Source organism: Rattus norvegicus, chromosome 4, assembly GCF_021556685.1.
Source record: "Rattus norvegicus strain SHRSP/BbbUtx chromosome 4, alternate assembly SHRSP_T2T, whole genome shotgun sequence".
Taxonomy (NCBI): Eukaryota; Metazoa; Chordata; class Mammalia; order Rodentia; family Muridae; genus Rattus; species Rattus norvegicus.
The window spans coordinates 29,820,928-29,842,093 of NC_141537.1; the positions used below are offsets into that span (position 1 = coordinate 29,820,928).

The 21,166-nt window shown below is 41.6% G+C and overlaps 1 protein-coding gene across 9 annotated transcripts in view; it reads left to right on the forward strand.

The window, feature by feature from the left end:
* Cdk14 (cyclin-dependent kinase 14) overlaps window positions 1-21,166 on the forward strand; it is a 582,117-nt gene that overhangs the window by 343,667 nt on the left and 217,284 nt on the right. For all 9 annotated transcript variants that reach the window (XM_087657963.1, XM_087657960.1, NM_001395582.1 and 6 more), the window contains 1 exon segment: window positions 11,236-11,329. In XM_087657963.1, the coding sequence (XP_087514089.1) occupies window positions 11,236-11,329 (94 nt within the window).

Below are 21,166 nucleotides of genomic sequence, written 5' to 3' on the forward strand. Positions count from 1 at the left end.
TGTTCTCCCTGGTCCATGCTTAATCCTTTGAGAGGCACCGTTGTTGATTGTGTTTTAAAAGGCGTCCTTCTTTAATTATTCTAAGATACAATGCATAGTATCCCCTTGCTGTTTGGTGTAGCATTCTGCATTTTCTATAGTTTTGCTCTGAGTAGGCTTCCATGGGCGTGTTTTCTCTTTTCCACCACTATACCCAGTAACTGGTTATCAGCAGTCTGACTGTCCCTTGGGTAACCATTATCCTCATTCATCTTCCTCAAATGCTAAGACATCGTTAAAGATCAGTAGCTTTGTAGGCTGGAGGTACTCGGCAATGGCAGTAGACAGTTATTTGCTTGGCTAATTGTGTACGTTCTCTGTCCAAAGTTCTAATTCTGAACACTCGGTTTCAGCTGTATTTTACTGAACCATCATTGTGTTCTCTAGATAGAAACCAGAATTACCATCTTGATATCATCTCTGATCATGGTGACCTAATCATTCTGTTCTAATTGCGGTGGCAGCGTAGCATAAGGAAGTAGTCGTTCATCCATCCAGGACTTAGGAGTGAAGCTTCCAGACCTGGATCTGAAACAGGACATGTACTTACAAAACACAGTTTTTTCTTAAAGTAGGTTAAACACAACTGTAGATGTTGCTAGGTTTTACCATTCAAGTAATTTTCACTGCTAAATGAGTGGTCTCTATAGCAACTGCTGGAGTTCTTTGGGGCGTCTTATAAACAAGGGTAGAGTGGTGATATTTCGGGGAAGGTTAATGCTTTGTAGAAATTTGTTATGTAAGAATATTATCAATCAAGACATCTCTTTTGAATATCCCATGTGTGCACTCCTCAGACTCATTTATGCCATTCATCTTAAAGGCATTTTCTGACTGTTTGTACTAGTCACTGTGCTGGTCACGAGGATGAGAAAGGTCCCCCTTACATTCAACATCATATGTTATTATGCAAGAATATAGTGTCAGTGGTCACTCTGGAAAGCGTTAAAAATGTATCCCTGGAGAGTGATAAGGAGATGTAGAGTCATAATGGCCCAGCTCCCAAGCCTATTTGAGAAAGTAAGCTGTCCTAGTTAGCGTTTCTGTTGCTGCAGTGAAACAATATGACCAAAAGGCAAGTTGGGGAGGAAAGGGTTTATGCGGCTTATCATATCATCACTGAAGGAAGTCAGGGCAGGAACTTAGAACAGGAACCAAGAACCATGCACTGATGCAGAAACCATGGACAGGTGCTTTTTACTGCCTTGCTCCTCATGGTTTGCCTAGCTCTCTCTCTTACAGAACCCAGGACCACCAGCCCATGGATGATCCCACCCACAATGACCTGGTCCCTCCCCCCATCAATCGCTAATTTATAAAAGCCCTACAGCCAGATGTTACAAAGGCATTTTCTCAGTTGAGGTCCCCTCCTTTCAGATAACTCTAGCTTGTGTCAAGTTGACACACAGCTAGCCAGCACACCATCTTTCAAAGTTGACAATACTAGGTGCATTCCTGAAAGAGTGGATCACCAGGACGTAACATGCTGGCACATGTGGATAGAGGTGTCAGATAGCATCCCAGAAACAGGTTAGGGGGAGAGCAGGTCGGGCCAAAGAGCAAAGAGCAAGTGGCTAGAGGTTGGAAGAATGCTCAGACTATGACAAATGACAGCTTGGCTGTACCCCATAAAAAACAAGATTCTTGGGTGATTCCTGGATTTATGACTGTGGACTCTAGAGGCAATGAACAGAACACTAAAAGGAAACGAGAGAAAGGAAAATATGTTTTGCCACTTGGTTAAATGTACTACTGATTAAGACACAGACCTGTACATGTTATTGAACATATGAGGTCTAAGTTATCATCAGAGTACATGGAACACGTGGCACTTTGACGTATTGACATCCTTGCTATTTCTTGTCCCTCTTCACTACAGTTGTGGGCTTAGGTCAGAAATCTGCAAACCGCTGCTGGGGCCACCTGGAACTCCAGTCTTCAGAACTCATTCTTCTATTTTTGCTTAATTTTTATTCTGATTTGCTTACTATGTAAATGCATCTTGTTGGAGACATAATTTTGTTAAATAGTCTGAAAATGAAGTTCCAGCCCTTTCTGCTATAACTCCATTGTATGGAGTTAAATATTTTCTAAACGTGGATTTTTTTTTCCCCTTACAGTCCTGGGCTTGGTTTTTCATGACCTGATTGCTGAGTCCTCCATAGAAGTATTTGACAAAGATATATTGTGCCTATCAGTGCCTAATGAAGCACTAACCACGTAAATGGTGACTGGCATTTTAATCAATACAGTCCCTTTGGTACCCACCAAGGGCACGGCTAAGTGTAATTTTTTTTTTAATCTTTCACTTTTCAGTGACTCAATGCCAGAATGAAAAGATCACATCTGTTATGATTAAGATGTTTTCTTGCAGGTAGTAATAAAAATAAGGTGGTTGTTTTTTAGTCTTTTACAAGGTAATTTTCTAGACAAGAAAAGTTGGTTCCTTTTGCAGGTAGATACATTCCTCAGGAGAAAAGTGGGATAAATATATGGCCACCTTGGTGCACAAAAATAGCTCCCGCTTTCATCAGAGAGTAGTGTACTTCAGTGAACCATAGCGAAATAAAATTACCTGCTAGGTTAATTAACGAGGAAGCCTTCTGAGTTAGTGTTGCATTTAGATTGTGTTTCACATTTAACCTAATTTAATTTAGTAGTCCATTGTTTTGATGTCGTTTCTTCAGCCATAGTGCTAATATATGTTCACGGGATTTATTGGAGGCACCCAAACTACTTTCAAAACAGAATTACACAGATGCTTTTAGATTCTTGCTTGTCAGTGTCTAAACTTGGACAACAGCCACCTCAGCATCACTTGGGAGCTTGTTATAAATCTCAGGCCTCAACCCTCACTCGTGAGCCAGAATCCAGGTTCTGAGGATGCTGCAGGATCTGCATACATATTAAATAGAGAAGCTGCTTCCCCTGGTGTTTTTGGATGTGCTAGAGGGGAATTTCTGGTGCCAAGATAACATTGAAAAGAAAGATAATGAAGTTGTGCTGAGTTCTGGGTCTGTCATCTGCTTGCCTCCTATCTAGCGCAGTTTGCCAGTGTCTTGATCTGCAGTCCTCTTGCCAGAGGTTTTGAAGATGCAGATGGTTCTAGAAAACTAAGAATGTCCTGCATTAGAGGCCTCCTGCAGTTTGCAGGTGGACCAGCCTGCATGCAAAGGGGCAGTTTCTCCCTGAAGTGATAGTGGCAGTTTAGTGGGTCTGGGGCCTCTGCACACAGAATGCACAGGCCCTCTGGGTCAGGGTCACCCCTCAGCTTGGCATGCAAACACAGCCACAAGAGACCAAAATCTTCTCTTCTTGTCTCCTATGTAAGGAATACCAAACCTTTGCTAATAAATGAAATTGGAAATGAAATATGTAACTTTTTCAGTTCTGAAGTAGATCATACTGTATAAGTTTTTCTGCTTTGTTCACTGAGATGAGATCAAATTATTGATTTAAAATTTAGGGAAGGAGAGCAGCATTTTAGGGTTTTTTTTTAAAGTATTTTGGCTAATATCAAAAATAGATTAATGTAAACTAGAGAAGTAATAATGCTTACATACTATGTCACCTGTCCTTTTAGAGATGACCACTTACTTTTCCCATGCTTGGAATCAAATATGATTGGTGATAGATATAACTAGGTATCCACAAAGGGCCTTTTCCCCTTCGTTTTATGATAGGGCCTCATTGTGTAGCCTACTCTGGACTTGAACTCATGATCCTCCTGCATCAGCCGTATAAGTGCTAGTCACCTGTGTGTGTGTGTGTGTGTGTGTGTGTGTGTGTATGTGTGTGTGGTGTGTGTATGTGTGTATGTGTGGTGTGTATGTGTGTGTGTGTGGTGTGTGTGCGTGTGTATGTGTGGTGTGTATGTGTGTGTGTGTGTGGTGTGTGTACGTGTGTGTGTGGTGTGTATGTGTATGTGTGTGGTGTGTGTGTGTGTGTGTATGTGTGGTGTGTGTGTATGTGTGTGTGGTGTGTGTGTGTGTATGTGTGGTGTGTATGTGTGTGTGTGTGGTGTGTGTGTATGTGTGGTGTGTATGTGTGTGTGTGGTGTGTATGTGTGTGTGTATGTATGTGTGTGTGGTGTGTGTGTGTGTATGTGTGGTGTGTGTGTGTATGTGTGTGTGGTGTGTGTACGTGTGGTGTGTGTGTATGTGTGTGTGGTGTGTGTGTGTATGTGTGTGTGTGGTGTGTATGTATGTGTGTGTGGTGTGTGTGTATGTGTGTGTGTATGTGTGGTGTGTATGTATGTGTGTGTGTGGTGTGTGTGTGTGTGTATGTATGTGTGTGGTGTGTGTGTGTGTGTGGTGTGTATGTATGTGTGTGTGGTGTGTGTGTGTGTGTGTGTGTGTGTGTGTGTGTGTGTGTGTGTGGTATAACCTGGCCAGGATTTTTATAAACACGCATTGCAGACTGCGTATCAGTAGGTGATTTTGATAACCTCGCTTTATCCCATCCTGATTGTTTGGGAATGGAATGACACAAGGGTCAAGAGAGAGAAAGATATTCAGAGGAGGAGTCCAGCATACCCAGGTATGGTTATGGGCTCAAGTAAGAGTTAGCCATACTTTATCCTCTCTCTCCTGCTTCGCTATGAGACGATGCAGCCAAGGTGAGGGTCCCTGTCTTGAACCAGTGTCTGATGTTGGAACTCTTCACGCTCCATAACTGGGAGGGAAATAAATCTCTTTTCTTCATAGAGCTGATCTACACTTTACATTCATGACAATATCAACTACGAAAGGTCAGTATAAGCTTCCAATCTCCATATTTAATGCAAGGAAAAGAAAACCTGAGCTATAATGTAAAAGCGATGATTCCCCATTTATTAGCATACAGAGTCAGTGACAGGGAGTATAGGCACAGTATAGCAGTAGAAAAGCATCTCCTGGACTAGGCCCCAGCTTCTGTGGGATTCCGATTAACAGGCTGATTGTGCTAGCACTCACATTATAAAATAAAAGGCAATGAGATATTTACTCAGTCTTCTAAACAGAAGACAAAACTCTTTGCGATAATAGCTCTCACGGAAATAAATTCTTCTTTCACCCTATTGGACCAACCAACTCCCAAACCCTCCATTTTGAGAAGAAATCCTTACAGGACTTGTTTTTGAAGCATGTCCTTATTCATACACTCTCTGTGGCTTGTCGTTTGTCCTATCTTTAATCAAGGGATGTTGATCAAGGACTCAAAGTGACAATAAGGAGTGATCCCAGAAGTCTCCCAACACATGTGGTGACAGGCTAATGGCAACACAGTGGGTTACTGAGAAACTCTGAGTGTGAACATCAGGCTTTCTCACCACAGAAAGTAATACAGATGGTAATTAGCTAGATTTTCCTGGTACACATCTATTGTAGAGCATCTTGTCAATACAATACTGTGTGTGTGTGTGTGTGTGTGTGTGTGTGTGTGTGTGTGTGTACATATAGACTTTAATGTCAATAAAAGTAAATAAATTGTAGAGGAAACAGAATGCTTCATTTCTCAGAAGACATATGAAACTCCATAGTAGGACTTGGCCCGTGGGCCTTTGTGTTATTCTGCTCTTACCTCTCCCCCAGACATCCTAAGAAGGAGCCATTTTTCCTCCAGCAATTGCTACTAGGACTGGGAAGGGTCAGGTGACTTAACAACTAGCTATTGTAATTGGTTCTACTCTGAAAGGTGTGTTGTTTGTTTATTTATTTCATATGAATATTTTTGCCTGCATATATGTCTGTGCAGCCCTTGCATACAGTGCCTCTGGGGGCCAGAAGAGGACACCAGATCCCCTAGAACAGTTAATAGACAGTTGTGAGCTGCTATGTGGGTGTTGAGAATTGAATCCTAATATCCCTGGAACCTGGATAGCCTAGGAAAGCAGCCATTGCTCCTGACCACTGAGCCATCTCTTCAGCCTCTCTGTTACTGCTTACGAAGCACAAATTGGGTATCTGTGTGTATATCCACTGTTTCTTTCTCTGAGTATTAGAAGAAAGGGATGGATGTGTTCTTGCTGGGGTGTGCAACAAAATTTCATAGAAATCAATATGGTCTCTGGCCACTTAACCCTTTCTTCCACTTTTTCACACAAAGCCAGATCAAGACTTGACTCTCTCAAGATTCCCCACTTATTAGACTGTTTCCTCTGCCTGCTGTGCCGATGCCCATGTTGTTCCATTCTCCCATAATCCAACAGGCTGAAACTCTCTAACTTTCTAGCCTCCAGGTCTCTGAGTCTCCCCTAGCCTTCCATACCAATTGTAGCATGTCCTCAGACGCTGTTCTATGTCTTACCATGGAGACATGTAATATAAACCATACGAATGTGTTTACACACATGAGAATGTAACAGTTTTCTTTTTCTGATCTTTAATTTCAGCCTCCAGGGACAAGAAAAGGTTGCCCATCTCTCCCTATCTATTCAATATAGTGCTTGATGTTCTAGCTAGAGCAATTAGACAACAAAAGGAGATCAAGGGGATACAAATTGGAAAGGAAGTAGTGTTGGTATCACTATTTGTGGATGATATGATAGTGAACCCAAAATTTCCACCAGATAACCCCTACAGCTGATAAACAATTTCAACAAAGTAGCCGGATATAAAATTAACTCTAAAAATCTGTAGCTTTTTATACAAATAATAAATATGGTGAGAAAGACCAGAGAAATAACACCCTTCACAATAGTCACAGATAATATCTTGGTGTAACTCTAACCAAGCAAGTGAAAGATCTGTATGACAAGAACTTCAAGACTCTGAAGAAAGTAATCAAAGAAGACTCCAGAAGTTAGAAAGATCTCCCATGCTAATGGATTGGTAGGATTAGCATAGTGAAATGGCCATCTTACCAAAAGCAATTTACATATCCAATGCAGTCTCCCTCAAAAGTCCAACTCAATTCTTCATAGAGTTAGAAAGAGCAATTCTCAACTTCATATGGAAAAACAAAGAAAACACAGGATAACCAAAACAGTTCTCAACAATAAAAGATCTTTTGGTGGAATCACAATCCCTTATCTCCAGCTATACTACAAAGCAATAGTTATAAAAACCACATGGCATTGATACAGAAACAAACAGGTTGATCAATGGAATAGAATCAAAGAACAGATATAAACCCACACACCTGTGGACACCTGATCTTTGACAAAGCCAAAACCATATGGTGGATAAAAGAAAGAATCTTCAATAAATGGTGCTGGTCTAACTGGCTTTCTGTATGTAGAGGAATGAAAATAAATCCATATTTATCACCTTACATAAAGCTCACGCCCGACTGACATAATTTTCTTAAAGTTGCTAATGACCTCCATATTTTATTTGACCTTACCTATAATTAGGAGTGAAACTGAAATTTTTTTTTCCCCTGGGCTATAGAAGAAAGTAGTATCACATGATAGAGAAAAGTATAAATCATCTGTTTATTCCTTTTATATAGAAGGGCATTGCTGGGTCATGTGGACCTCAGTGGTACACTTGCTTCGTGTGTGCAAGTCTCTGGGTTTGATTCCCAACATCAAATCAGATGTGAGGAACAAAAGATGTCAGACTGGGGATATAGCTCAGAGACAGACCATTTGCCTGACAGGTGTAGGAGCTTAGCACTTTGAACTCAGCACTACCACAACCAAACAAACAAAACAAAGGAAGAGAAGAAGGAAAATTCCTTTTAAAAAGATATTTTAAAATACTGTGAGATTACCCAACCAAACTGCAGAAAGAAATAGGGTTTTCTGTGTCAGTTAATAATAATAGGGGGTTGGGGATTTAGCTCAGCGGTAGAGCGCTTGCCTAGTAAGCGCAAGGCCCTGGGTTCGGTCCCCAGCTCCGAAAAAAAAAATTAAAAAAAAATAATAATAAATGTTGTTTTTCATACTTTAGATTGCTTTTTAGCATTAAAAACCATGTAATTTCCTTTGACATTTCTTAAATTCATTTTTATACTATATTTTTATGCTTAACTTTGCATTGTTTTCCACAATACTACTAAATTAAAGATATCCGGGCCGAACGGACATCATTCTTTGCTTCTTATGGCAAAGAATTCCAAATTTTGATCGAAGTCCTATTTAAAGATTTTATTTGTGGTTGCCCATATGCATGTATGGGCGGGAATGTCTATACAGTGCAGTGCAGTGCCTGTAGGAGCCAGAGGCTTCAGGTCTTGTTAGAGATGGCACCTTTGAGCCAGATAACAGGGGTGCAAGGACCAAACTCAGCTCCTCTTAAAAAACAGAATAGTACCTTAACTGTTGAGCCAAATCTCTCACTCCAGGTCACTTAAACCAGTGATGTGATCAGAATCCATTATTTTACATTTTATGTCAGAAAAAAGCGATCTGTCTTCCAGTGACCTAAGCTAGATTTGTAAAATTTGAGTTCCAAAAGTTGAAGCTGTGTGGCTGCATCAAGAACCCTTTCCAGTAGAATAACCCTAAAGTCAGGCGTCAGTATGTTGAATCTCATGAGACCTCTTAAATGAGCTTTTGTCCGGAGCCTGTGTCTTCTTTGTAGTGTGACTGTGTATTCATGTGGTGTATGCATATGCGTGTGCGGGTCCACAGGCTGGCATGCCTACACGTGGAAACTAGAGGAAGACAGCAGGCGTCCTGCTCTATCAGCTTTGCCTTCTCCCCTTGAAACAGAGTCACATGCCCTGCAACTAGGCTGTTGGCCAACACGCCCCAGTGATCCTCCTATCCGCCTCAGCCACCACAGGGTTAGGATTACAGGTGTGCATCGCCATGCCCAAGTTTGTATGTGCACGCTGGGAATCTGAACTCAGTTTTTCATGCATGTAGAGTAAACACCATGAGCCATGGGCCCATGTTTCCTTCATGAAGAAAGTAGATTCAGTAGACAGTCATTATATAAACATTCAAATTCTGGGGCGGAAAAACCACAAAGAAGACACTGCCCCATGTACGTCGTCATTTCTTAAGTGTAGTGCGTCAAGTAGATGGATTAGTTCTCAGCAAACTACTCTGTACTGTCAACTTACTGTGTCTGCTGAAGGAGCACAGAACTAATGGTAGGGGAGGGGGAAGGGAGGCAGGGTGATTTCTTCATGTGAATTCAAGGACTTTTGTGGCTGCTTGGCAGTTACAGCAAAAAAAAAATCTGTATTAATAATACTGATATGTTGGGTAGCTCTGCTTCTTATTTTCTTTTCTTTTTTTTTTTTCTTCGGAGCTGGGGATCGAACCCAGGGCCTTGCGCTTGCTAGGCAAGCGCTCTACCACTGAGCTAAATCCCCAACCCCGCTTCTTATTTTCTTGTGCATTATAATTTCTGTATGGTCATTAAGTGTAATTCTTTGAGCTTCGTTAGTGTGCTCTTAAATGTCTTTGAGAAAGATGATGCCACAGGAAACATCCATTAGAAATGAACCTCCAAATCTCTCAGCCAGCCAAGCATTTAAAGTCTGCAGAGTTAGCGGCTTCCTGTTGTCCCAGCTGAAGAGAAGTGCAGTGTAGGTTTGTCTCCTAAGTATCATACTTTGGGGGTGATGTGAACGAAGGAAAGTAGGTGTACAAGAAACTCCGTAGGCAGTTCTGACACTGCATCTGATATCTCCCCATCCCACCAGCAAGCTCAGCTCGACACACATAGGACGTGGCTGGCCTCACAGTCAGAGTTGCAGGTTATGGGAGCAAGAAAGGCAGAAGGCAGAGAGCAGAGAGTTTTATTTTTATGTACAAACAAGAAGGTGTGGGTACTCCAAATCCACAGTGTTTAATGTGAGCTTAAATAAGAAAGCAGTGGAAAACACAGGTCAAATAGCCTTGGAAAGAATTCTTGGCAGGAACGTTTAGAAAACCACCATACTGGCATTTTAACTAGATGTAGTCAGACATCTGAATTCCATCTGTCTAGAATGATATGAAACTAATTCTCATTCCCCGAGTGAAATTGTGTTTATGATGTAATGTGGGATTTGTGCAGTCGCTTTGGCACATAGACCCTTATGTGTGTATTTAAGCAGAAGTTATGTGGCATGCTTTGTGGGAAAGGCATTCCCACTAATGTATGACTTTAATTCAAAACGGTCTTGACCGCAACTGTGATAACAGCTGGAGCAGTTGTGCAGAAGTAGGTCACTTGTCCTTTTCCCCATGGCATTCTGACATAAGCTAAGGGTGCAATGGTTTGCTTGGCCTAGATTAAAGTCAACCCAGTGCTTGAAGAGATGGCCTTGTATTGTCAGCCAGGAAGCCAAACACGTTGAGATGGAAACATTAAAAACGATAGAGAATGGTTGTAAAGTATGACTTCCTTGGTTTAGTTCAGGTTCGTGCCATTCTATTCCAAAGGACGTGTCCTCCCAAAGTTCAGCACAAGCATTTGGCTAGCAGTGTGTCTGCACTGTTGATAGAGAGTATGATTAACTAGCTGTTTGCCTGTACTGTGGATAGGGACTGTGAGCATGGCGGTTCAGGGAGGGGGCAGGTTTGAGCTCATTGGATGACGGCTGCATTGAGAAAGGGCATAAATAGCAAGCCCATGGGTGGGGCATGGGGGTGGGTGGGTGTCATGTCCTCTAGAAAGTCCAGGACGGCTTTCTAGAGGAGAGACATCAACATGAGATTAGAGATTGGGTTGGATTTATAGCTCAAGAGCGAATACGTGAGAAGGTGACCATTTCTGTTTGGCAGGGGATGAGTCAGGCTCAGCAACCCTGGGCATGGCTGTCCTGAGCCATCTCAGCAGCTCGAGCCTGGGCAGAATCTTGGGGGTTTGTGGTTAGAGCATTTGTGGTTTTTAAAAGTTTCCCAGATGATGCTGGTTCAGAGCACTTTCAGAACCACTGGCAGCTGAAAGTGCAGTTTATTACGCGTCTGTGAAATGTATCTGGAAAGGGCGTTGGGACAGGACCTCAGAGGCTTTCCTGTGTTAAGCCAAGGACTTTCTCACCCACAGTATGGGAAACTATTGAAAACTGCTGCTGCTGCTGCTGCTGCTGCTGCTGCTTTTTTGGTTCCATTCCAGGGCCAGCTTGGCTGCACATGCTTAGGGTCCTCCCAGGGCAACAGGAACAGTGCAGTACAGAGTCTGTGTCTAGGTGTACCTCACGACTTGGGGTCATTGCTGAGAGTAACTTAGTCATTGCGTCTGCCCTGGGGCTGGGACAATTCTGATCTCTGATTTGGTTTTCTAAGCAGAATCATAACAGCTTTTACAATGACTCTTCTCTGTCCAGGGGAGTCGGCTGTATCTTTGTTGAGATGATCCAAGGAGTCGCTGCATTTCCAGGAATGAAAGACATTCAGGATCAACTTGAACGGATATTTCTGGTAAGTTCTGCTCAAAGTGCTTCTCAGAAAAACTTGTTTCTAATTAGTTACTTGGTGACCTAATGAACTGCCGGAAATATTTTTAAAACATGTTTGTCTATCGTCTCATTGAATTCTAGCTTTTTTTTTTCCTTTAAGAAGTAGGGAATTCATTGACTGGTGTCCATTTAAATTATCATATGTGAATAAAATGATAAAATGGTAAGAATGAGTGAGACAATGGGCTGTACATGAACATGCAGGAGTAATGACTCCATCTTTCAAAAGGATGGAGGTGACCTAACCAACGCCCTCCATGTGGGTTCTATGGCCTTTGATTGCTAACCCTCTTCAGTGGCATTGCATGTGGAGAATGGCAGGTGAGAGGGCATGGTAACCTTCCAGAAGAGACAGCTAGGCAAAACTTGCCTCAGTCATGTCTTTAAGATAGCTCTCCTCTAGGAGAGGTATGGTGCTATGTTCCCCTGAGGTGATTTGAGGAAAATGACACCTCACCTTGGTCATCTTCTTCCTCAAACTGTAAGTCTTTTCTTACTATGAAATATATATTACATGGATCCAAAATGCAAGGCATTTTACAAGATCACTGACTCATACTCGTCAAAAATTGCTGGTGTCATCAAAAACAAGGGACTATTGTAATTCCGGGTGGAAGCTGGGAGGATGTGACAGCTGAGTCATGTGGCCTCATGGGCGGACCCCTGGAGGATCAAACCTCAACAGAGAAAAATTTAGTGAGGGACACATGAAGTGTGGGATTTAGCCAATGTCCATGTATCAGTGTGTGTCGTTAGTTGTGGCAAATGTTCGGGGTAAAGATTTAACAAAAGAAGCTGAGCGGAGGGGGTATAGAAACTCTCACCAAAATCTTTGCAACCTTCGGCTGCTCATGGAGCAACTACTTTAAGCACTGAGCCATTTCACAAGGAGCCCTTCCACGTATCCCGTGAGTGTTTAAAACAACTGAAGAAGGTATTTTAATGAGGTATAGCTCATGTGTTGTCTGTGTCATGTTAAATCGTATCTGAATTGTTAGCCTTCCGGTTCGCTTAATACCCAGGTATAACTACTATACCCACTCAGCTACATTCAGAGACTAATTTCTAAAGTTTCTAGTTAGCTTTTAATACCAAACCCTATGAAACAATAATTCTATAACATTTTAAAGGTTTTTTAAAATTTGTTTTGTGCTAAAAGCATTGCTTTCTTATATGTAAAATAGTTAAGTAAGGGTTAAAGGTATGTGACCTTTAACCTTACCACTTGAGAGGCAGAAACAGAAGGATCAGGATTTCAAGGCCAACTTTGATAATGTAGCAAGTTTAAGTTTTTTGAGATCTCAAAAAAAATTAATAGATGAGAAAACTTTAAAAAAGATTAGGTTTTTTCCTGTATATTATTTCAAAATGAGTGCAAAGGAAACCCACATAGTTATATAACTGAATTATATGATAAGGCAATAGATGTAGGAAAGTGAGTTTCCCAACAGCAAAATCTTACTTACTGGAGATGTTTGCATAATACAAGTCATTTATATCAGGGAGCACATTTGTATGTCTTTCTTGTATGAAGATTTAGCTCCCATTTCTTAATTGTATGGCAATGTTTTTCTAATTTTCTGGGTATTCAGAGACCTTTGAGCCATAGCTAGGCTTTTAATAAGCCAGAGAAATAAATCACCACAAATTTCCCCTGGGCTCATCGATGCATCAGGCCACGGTTTGCCCTTCCTAGAGCACAGAGATCCTTGAGTGCAGATAACCCTCGTGACTGCGGAAAGGCATTGTTTCATTTGCCACAGACACTGATGTCCATAATGCTCCTAAAGATAAAATGCCCTGTGGTAGTTTGGAGCTGAAGATCATGTTTTTTGGAAGATGGCTGATTTAGAATTAAATGACGGTGTGTTTTGCCCTGAAGAATTAGAGAAAAAAAATCAAAAGAAGTCTAGGAATTTTGTACATCAAATGTTGTAATCTTAAATAGTTTATATTCTCCTCTACACTGTTGACATTTGCAAATGTAGCTCTGTAGCATGTTAAGGAAGCCCCACTTTGGATTTGTTAGATAAGGACATTGGACAAACTCAATAAGGTGGAATCAATGGTAGGGAAAACCCTCTTTTCCTCAGTGACCTTTTATATCAGGCCTAAATAGGAATGGCTATTAAATGGGGATTAAGTCTCCTTCAGCAGGCATCTACTAGACACTGCCAGAACCTCGTTTCTAAGGTGGCAGTTGTATATCTGGCCTCTCGGAAAGCATTGCCTAGGAGTCAATCAACTTTGAACGTCGTGAAACATCAGATTATTTAGTTTGTTTTGTGTCTTAATATCGGGATTAAGCCCATTCACTTGCCTGTAAGCTGTACGTTAAAAGGTGGTTAATAACCTTGGAGCACAAAATTAATACCTTGTAAGCGAAGATAGTCATTATAATTACTTCCCACACACTGGGTCTTTATTAAAAATGAACAAGGCAGCAAAGATCAACCAGTGAAAGCCTCTCTGTCTTCCTTTGTGTATCCTTCTTTTGTGGGAGAGAGCAGGTCACATTTTAACAAATCCAATTAATTCATTTTCCGAGCACCACAACCGTGTTGGTGCACAAGGCGAGCCGGCGTCGCCTCTACCTGCAATTTCCCATTAAATCGTTCTCCATCTTGAATTCACGATGTTCATATGCGAGACATGAAGAAAGGCGGTAGAATCTGTTCAGAAGCTGTTCGGAACATGTGGAGCTGTGTGTGCATCTTTACCAAGTTCTTAATGAGCAGCTCTGCCGGTGTAGGGGAACAACGGTTTGTTTCCAGTCCTTCAGCGTCGCCTGTTCTAAAATATAACGCGATGCATTCTGTTCACCTCCATTAGCTGTAAAACACGAGCAGCAGATAGGTTCATTTAGGTGAGTGGCAAAGTCCACGACTAACAAGAAGAATTTATATTCCGAACACATTGTTCTGGCTGGAGGAGAAGAAGCCCTCGTGATAGAACCCTGGGAATATGTGTCTGTCACTTCAGAACAGCTGAGCAAATGGCAAAGGGTACACACACAGCTGTCAGAATCCTTGGCAGCTGCTTCCGGGTTTGTGTGGCTCCCGGCCCAGAGTACAGCAGTGGCGACAAGGGGTGGGGTCGGGGCACGTGGTTCTATTATACAGGCCTCTTCTTTTTCTCCAGTCTTTGATCATCAGTAAACCTGACTGTCTCACCCGTCTCTACCTGCTAGGTCTCCTAGCCTGCTGTGGAATTTCATCTGCTGCTTGTTGACCTATTTTCTATTGTTTGATTGTTACATTGGTTAAAATATTCCCCTTCATCAGCGTTATGTGTCAGTCAGAGTTTAAATGTGCGTGCGTGTGTGTGTGTGTGTGTGTGTGTGTGTGTGTGTGTGTGTGTTCAGGCACATGCATGCCACAGTGTACATGTGGAGGTCAGAGGACAAGTCTGCAGTCGGTTCTTTCTTTCTGCCATAAAGGTTCATCGGGCTTGGAGTTAAGTGCATTTACCTCTTGTTGACCAAAAAATTTAATTCTAAAATTGGGTGACTGCGAGACTAGGCTTCAGGCTGGTGGATGTTTAAAGAAAGCATTTCCAGGGGGTCATGTGGAGAAACCCAGGAGATGATCACTTAGCTCTGGGAAAGGGACAGCAGCGTGGAAACAATGTATGTGTACAGCCCGCTCTTTCAGGACTGGTGACGGGTAAAATCTTCTCCCCACAAGAGAAGACAATAAGAAAACAAGGAGACACTCTACTTCAGCTGCTGCTTACCATGTTCTGGTGCTATCTATGGAGGTGGTACTTGTTGATTGAAGGGAGTAGGCAGAAGGCATGAAGAGACTAGAGATGCAAGCATTTCGGGCAAAAGGAATAGCTCACGACAGCTATATTATAATGAAATTTCTCAAGACCAAGTCTGTTAAATTAAGGGCAGTCTTCATGATCAAAGTGAGTTCTGACACTCTCACTACTCTGGCCTGTTTTACATCAATCATCTTCTCACTTGGGAAGTGTTTGTGTGAATTACATAGTACATGTAGTATACACACATAGGATATATTTGATAGTAGAGGTCACGATGAAATACTAAAGTGAATCAGCCAAGAGAATTTGCAAAGCACCTGGTGAGTGTCTGAAGTTGGAATTGTGTGAACGTTGGAGATACGGGCTTCTGCGTCAGTTCTCCATGAGAGTTGGCATGGCCAGACAAACGTGAGATGTGTTTCTGTTTGCAAGAGCAGATGTTGGCTCAGAGGAGACAGAAGGATGCCCAGAGTACAGAGAGCCTGAACTCACGAATTTTGAGTGTCAGAACTAGAACTTGAAGGGCTTGTTCTCTCCGCCTTGTGTAAGACAGTAAGGTTAATGATGCTGTTGAGAAAATGCCATGTTTGGAACTTCTGAGCGAATACTTCTAGGATGGCAGATTGGTAGAGCCAAGTTACACAATGTGCTCATTATGTGAGCCGGCCGTAAAGTGTTGGAAAACACTGAGCATAGCCATCTCTGAGAGATGGGTGGGAAGAAAGGGCGGAGTTACCGTGAGTCCTTTTAAGTCAATGTTTACATGTTTTATGGTACATCATAAATATTTCCCTTTTATTGAAAAAGTTTTTTTCTCATACAATACATCCTACTCATAGGTTCCTCTCCCTCTATTCCTCCCAGTTCCAACACACCTTCCCTCCCATCCAGATCTGCCTACCCCCTTACTCTCACCAGAAAGCAATCAAGATCCTAAGGACAATTAAAAATAAAAAGATAAATAAAGGCTAATACCTTAGAATAGGACAACCAAACAACCAGAAGAAAAAGAGCCCAAGAGAAAGCACAAGAGAGAGACCCACTTGTTTGCACACTTAGGAATCCTACAAAGACACTAAGTGTGCGTGCGTGTGCATGTGTGTGTGTGTGCAGATATATATGAAAAATAAAATGTCATGACATGACGTGAGGCAAGGGACCTTCTAAGATGCCATTGAGTGCTTTTTCTGCTGGCCATCCATTGCTGGACACAAAGCTACCCTTAAGTCTAGTTTCCCCACTGAGACTCCCTTGAAGAAAATTATTTTTTTTATTTCCAAGTGGTTGTGAATCGGATATTCCTCCTGGGTCGTGGACAGGGGCCTTTGTCCCCCATCTGGTGCAGACATGTGCATGCCCTGTGCATGCTGCCTGGCTCTCTGCAAGACCATATTACAGAGAGTTTGCTGATTTTAAGGGTTATGCTTGGTGCCCTTCACCCTCTGGCTTTTTACAGTCTTCCTGCCTCCTCTTCCGTGGGGTTCTCTGAGCACTTTCAGGGAGGAATTCCTTGGAGACATCCTGTATAGGGATGAGTGTCCCAAGCTCTCCCACTCTCTGCCTGCCTGGCTGTGCGTCTCTGTATCTGTTCTGATCTGCCGAAGGAGGAGGCTTCTCTGATGGTGATTGAGCCAGGCACTGATCTGCTTCCCTGGTGGAGTGCCATCCTAGATATTTTTAAATGATGTAGTTTAGAGTATTTGTAAATGATGCTGGAGATGGAGGAAGGCATAGTTGGTAGATCAAAGGATTACAAAAGGCCAGAGAGAACGGGAGAGTAGATGGTGCCTTGAAAAGAGGAGGAGAGACTTAAATAATATTGTAGAGGATAAGGAAGAAATAATAATAATTAATATGGTTGTTTTATTTTTTAGTTTAAACAAGTGGGTTCCCATTTTATATTCCATATAGAATAATAGTAAACTCATTAATGTACAATCATAAAATGTTACCACTTTGTTAATACAGGGATGTATTGTTAGTATGTGGCTACTTCCCTATTTCAATTGTGTCTCATCCTGCAACCAATCCAAAACTGTGTGCTTTTAATCAATACCGATAATTTTACAGATTCATCTTTCCTAATCTGAGTAAATCCTGGGAGGTTCTGGAGTTTGATGGGAAATCTTGGCTAGTGCTTGGTGGAACAGGTAAACCTGGTCAAATATTTTGGTTTCTCTCCGTAGAGTCGTGGCTATCTCCCAGGGGGTCTCTCCCACTTGACTGACTTAGACTTTCTAACAACCCAAATGGGCTCTAAGAACAGGTATCCCAAAGAAGCAGATGAGGATACCGTGTCTTTCTTAACTCAACCCTGGAAGTTGTACAGTCACTGATGTCACAGAGTCACCCTCTCTCTATTGGGCAAAGCAGTCATATATCTCTCCCAAAGTCCAGAAGGGACATGGACTGCAATTTTAGGAGAGAAGCATGTGAAAATAGCAGGGCCATTCTTTACCATCGCTACACAGCCTATCTCAGTTTTCATTGAATCTTGTCAGGCTGGTAGACAACTTTGTAGGGAGACATCTTCTGTCAGCCATGCATTCAAACTCTAGTTTTATTTCCATGTATCCAAGCTCATGGTAGTGGTCACAATGCTATCACCAGTGATGAATGTGAAAGTGTGAAATGTCACCTTAATGCTTTCAGGCTATGGGGCACTTCCTTTTCTCACCATCCTTTCTCCCCATTTGCACTAGCAAGCTCACAGACGTGTCAGACTGAAGAAACCGGCTCAGATACTGTTCTATCAGGACACACGTGTCTGAGGAGGTGGTGACACTTTTTAAAATCTTAGGATGGTAAGGGATTGTCCTATAACTCAAATTCTGCCTTTCAGGGCCTTTCCCCCTCTTCATTTGTAACTATACTTCCACAGATGGGGGAACATAATCTTTGTTCCGAAGAACACAACTTTTTTTTCTTGTGCAGGCAGCTTCTGAGATGGTTCCCCTTGAACTCTAAGCACTGGGTTGGATCTAGTGGGCTGTTTGTAGTGATGTGCAGCACTCGTCAGAGTTACAAAGAGATCGTTACTTCTGAGGCTGGAGAGGTGGCTTAGCAGTTGAAGCCCTTTCTACTCTTTCAGAGGACCAGTGTCATGTTCCCATCATCCACATTGTGGCCCACAACCACCCTGACTCCAATTCCAGGAAGCCCTCTCCTGACCTCCACCTGTATGAGACATACACGTAGGGCACATACGTGTAGGTAAAGCATTCATTCACATAAAGTTAAACAAATTTTAAAAATTGATATTTAAAAAAATGTCACTTTTTCTTTAATGTACGTCTGTGCCTAGTATTATGTACAAGAGGAAATGAAAATCCCTAACCAGCCCGATGCAGTCCTATACTTGTTATCTCTCACATTACTTGAGTAAGAATGCACCTTTTTTGTGTGTTACTTACTTCCCCTTCTTCTCCTGAAGAGTTTACCCTTCAGAGTGGCTCTCTCTTGGCTATTAATCTTTTCATGAAGAACAGCTTCACTTAAAAAGGGACCTTCAATCATCTCCTGTCCAAACCTCTGCAAAGAAACACATCTTCCTTGAACTATTTTGTCTTCACTTGATCTCCCGAGCCACATTATTCGATAGCTTGATAAAATCCAGTGTCTGTTTGATTAAAATTCATCTTATACCATAATCTACCTGAGTCACTGGAGCACGTCCCTTGGAGAACAATTTCTGTCTCAGTCAGCTAACAGGCTACTTGACCTTGGAGGCGACTCATCCTCCGTCTCTCTGTCTTCTGACAGTGGTAGCCATACATCTTCCAGGCTGTGTGCACGCCATGGCAATTGCTATTCCTCCCAGAGTCTCTTTGTTTGTAAGTTTAGTTGTACTGGAAGCGTGTTAAGAAGTATAGAGCATGAGTGGGCCAGGATATTTTTTTTCTCTTGGCATAGTAAAAACAACGGTTTTCTGTGGATGTTTTAATAAGTGCATTATGCAGTGTGTCCCTAGTTGTCAGTCTCTTCCTCAGGAATTCGTCTTCTCCAGGAAAAGGCCAAATGTCAGGATTAGCACACTTTGTCATGCATGTTCGCCAGTCCCTGGTGACCATGCAAGAACTAGCTGAGGGACTTTTTCAGTTACTCCTCTGTTGCTATGATAGAATGGGATAGCCAAAAGAAAGGGTATATTTTGCCTTATGTTCTGAAGGGAGTGGCCATAATGGCCAGGAAGGCATGGAGTAGAGAAGAAGCAGATACCTAGCTAGGTATTTCACCCACACAAAAGGATCAGAGTGGAAGGGATGGGGAAGTGGAGAGGATTGTGGGGGTGAGTCTGTAAACCCTAAAAGCCCAACCCCAGTGACATGCTTCTTCTAGCAATGCTCCACCTCTTAAAGCTTTCATAACCTTCCCAAACAGTGATAACTGGGACCAAGTTTTTAAACATAGGAACCCATGGAGAAAGGGGCATCTCTCATTCATACCACCACAGGGACATGTCCTGTGCCATCCAGCCTTTGAGCGTAACAGCTACATATTTGTCTAAACACAGTTCATCATTCTAAATACTAGCAATGGCCCCTGTCTTACTGTGAAGAGATCTGAGTCGCCAGCTGGAAGTCCCCTCTCCTTCATCTGTAGACTGCACAACCTGCCTGCTACCTCCCTGCACTTCCTGCTCACACTACAGTTGCTACTGCTACTTCTATTCTCTTACTAGGTTACCTTGTATGTTGCAGGCACTGGTGTACACCTTAACACTACATCCACAATAACTCATAGATTTATGTAGTGCTCAGTGTAATTTCTTAAGCTTATTTTCACTCTATTTATTCATTTGTTTGTTTGTTTACTTGCCTACCTACCTGCCTGTTTATCCATCTATCTATCTATCTATCTATCTATCTATCTATCTATCTATCTATCTATCTATCTATCTATATCGTGACATTCCCTGGTCTCACTATATAAGCTCTAACTTCGCTCATCCTTGTCTCAAATTCATGTCAATCCTCCTACCTAATCTCTTGAGTAATGAAATGATAGATTTGAGCCACGGTGACCAGCTGTCTATGTTCTTTCTTCTTGAAATGCATACTTTGGTGAATTTGGTAAAGTTACTTTAGGAAGCACATAAAAAAATTAAAAATAGTTTCTTCCTTTCCACTTTTTAAAAAATTATTTTAAATTTTTAATGAATAATTATTTTAAATTTTTAATGAATAATTATTTTTCTTCGGTTTTTCCATTTGGAGTTCCTGGGTCTAGTAACATCTAATCACAAACAGATAACATTTAACATTCAGTTGCAGAGCAGAACAAATTACTGTCATTCAGTCTAAGCAAAATTCAGTATGGGAGTGTTTCATGTTTGCCAGGTGGAAAGCAAACAGCTGAAAGGTGTTGATGAATACCTTTTTGAAGAGTAATATTAGACTCCTCTCTCGAGTGTGAACTCATGACAAATGAAACAGTGCTCACATCTCATGTAGAATAGTGATGTGTGCACAATGCACCTGTGCACTTTCAGCATTTGGGTCAACTGATTTATCACTTGGGAATATGGTATGTTCAGAAGTAACAATTTATATATTTTTGATGATGTTTGCAAAGTTTCCATGGAATTTTCTTTTGAAAAACTTTTTTTTGAAAGAATGCTACTCTGAGGTAATTAAGAAGCTAGCTACAATTATGGGGACATTAAATATGACTATATGGTATTTACAAATTTTCCTCCTTGTAGCAATACTCTATTCTAGAGATAATAATCAGCAAATGTAGAGAATGGTCAGTCTTACAATTCTGGTCTTTCTAATACACCACAGTGCTGAATTGGACACAAAGTGATAAATGTATTAACTTTAAGGAAATTACAACCACCTTCCTAGCATGTAAGAAGATGATGCTTCTTCTTTCCAAGTGGGTAAGTTCAGTTTTTGCAGTAAATTTAAAAATAGTATTTATGGGGACTCTCAATATATCTTCCACTCAGATTTGCTGTGGTCTTAAAAACTATATATACTCAGAGAGAAAAGGATGTTATCCATAATAAATTGCAGTAAAATGCTGT